This window comes from Lottia gigantea (genome assembly GCF_000327385.1).
Source record: "Lottia gigantea unplaced genomic scaffold LOTGIsca_657, whole genome shotgun sequence".
NCBI classification, from domain to species: domain Eukaryota; kingdom Metazoa; phylum Mollusca; class Gastropoda; family Lottiidae; genus Lottia; species Lottia gigantea.
This window is the reverse complement of record NW_008710237.1, coordinates 1-1,829: the sequence shown is the minus strand read 5'-3', so window position 1 is coordinate 1,829 and position 1,829 is coordinate 1. Positions and strand designations below refer to the sequence as shown.

Below are 1,829 nucleotides of genomic sequence, written 5' to 3'. Positions count from 1 at the left end.
TAGGAAAGTAGGATGTAAAACTCCATTAATTTCATTTCATTTTTCTACAGGATGAAGATCGCAGTTGTTTTCGCCGTCGCCATTGTCATGCTGTTGAGCCAGGAGTCGGAGTGTATAGTTGGCGGTCTGTTGGGAAGTGGAGGTGCAGGCGGGCTGTTGGGAGGTGCAACTGGTCTGTTGGGAGGTGCAAGTGGTGGAGTTAATCTGCTAGCCACTATTACAGCCGCTGTAACTAACGGGGGTATGACCAGAGCTGCTCTACAGGCCTTACTGAACATTGATTTAGACTTATTCAACACCCTCTTTGCTCAGATTGACCTCAATGGTGAGTATTGATTGAGAGGGGGGAGAGGGTAACGGGGTGGGGTGAGAATTAATTGGGGTGGGGATGGGGAAGAGGGGGAGGTGAGTATTGATTAAGAGGGAGGGGGGGGGGGGGGTATTAATTGGGGGGTAGGGGGTAGATTTATTGGATTAAAGAAGGATTCTGTTATATAGTTATGACACCGGGTAAGTCCACTGATGAATATACGAGGATGTTTACCTTTTATAATACACTTCATGTTGTAGTGAAAGTATTTTTGTTGATATTTTCAGTAAACGGTATGGTAGATCTTAATGAACTTTTGAATCTTCAGGTTCTATTGGCTGGTAAGTCATACAATATTACTCTATATGGTATATTCTACATCCATACCAAACTACTCGTCCAGATTCCTTTCAAATCATTGGAGCTTACCTTAGACCAAACTCTATAAAACCATTCTGACCACAGAAAATTGTTGTTATAAATCAAAAACAGATCGCTGGCTAGTTGGACATGATATTTGGATATGATAACATATAACATATAGAATATATATATATATATATATACAATGTACTAAATGACGTTAAATAAACACAATAAAACCAATATCCGACATCGAACAATCCGATTTTTTTTACTATCCAATTTTTTAATGACTTTTATCACTATTTTTTATAATAATAGATCAGTTTTCCAATTATAATTCACGGTGTTATATCCTTAGTTTCTACACAAAGTTTTAACACTCGAAAATCAACAATGATTATCATCTCTATCTCGACTGTATCAATTTACTATTTTTAATTATTTGTATACAATGTATAACAATAAATAGTATAATTAACTTTCTATATCTCTAATCCTTATCTTTCTACCGACCTGATTAATAACTGTTTACATGTAACCACAGATCTGAGTTAATATCGATTTTACCTACCTACAATATCTTATATACATACTGTTACATATACATATCAGCTACACATATATACATTATCTTAACAATATCAACCAATCATACAACGGGCACCTGTTATCACTCTACAGTTGAGAATCTGCACGATACACGATCTACTCACTATTTCATTAATAAAACAATACGCTAGAAACTGTTAAATGTTTTAGTTAACCATTAATACAAATGTACAAACATTAATGATTTTACCTGGTGATTTTCACCTGTTGACCTAGTCTATATTAATCAATCATAGACTAGATAAACCAGACTACAGATAGTTGTAGACGATAGCGACAATAAAGCGACTGGTATAAGAGTCTGTGTATACGTCCCGACTTGTTTTCATTGATATCTTTATTTAATGTAACATTCCAAACAAACGTACCTTTTATAGGGAATATTATGGAGTTTTCTAAACTTTTTATGTCCGTTGACATTTGACAAAGTGTACAGTAGCTCAACTATAATATCATAGGGACTGGTTGAACCAAGTGCACGGGCCCCTACCCCAGACCAGTGGCGTTTTTACGGCATGCCCCTCCCCCTCCTCCCAAAGAAGAG

General features: G+C 36.4%; 1 protein-coding gene across 1 annotated transcript; it reads left to right on the top strand.

Moving 5' to 3' along the window:
- Positions 1-51: 51 nt before the first annotated feature.
- Positions 52-1,053, top strand: LOTGIDRAFT_176026 (hypothetical protein; the record flags this gene model as incomplete). The annotated part of the gene is made up of 3 exons (XM_009064838.1): positions 52-325; positions 598-651; positions 995-1,053. 3 exons carry the CDS (start codon positions 52-54, stop codon positions 1,051-1,053), a joined length of 387 nt encoding a protein of 128 aa, XP_009063086.1.
- Positions 1,054-1,829: the final 776 nt, after the last annotated feature.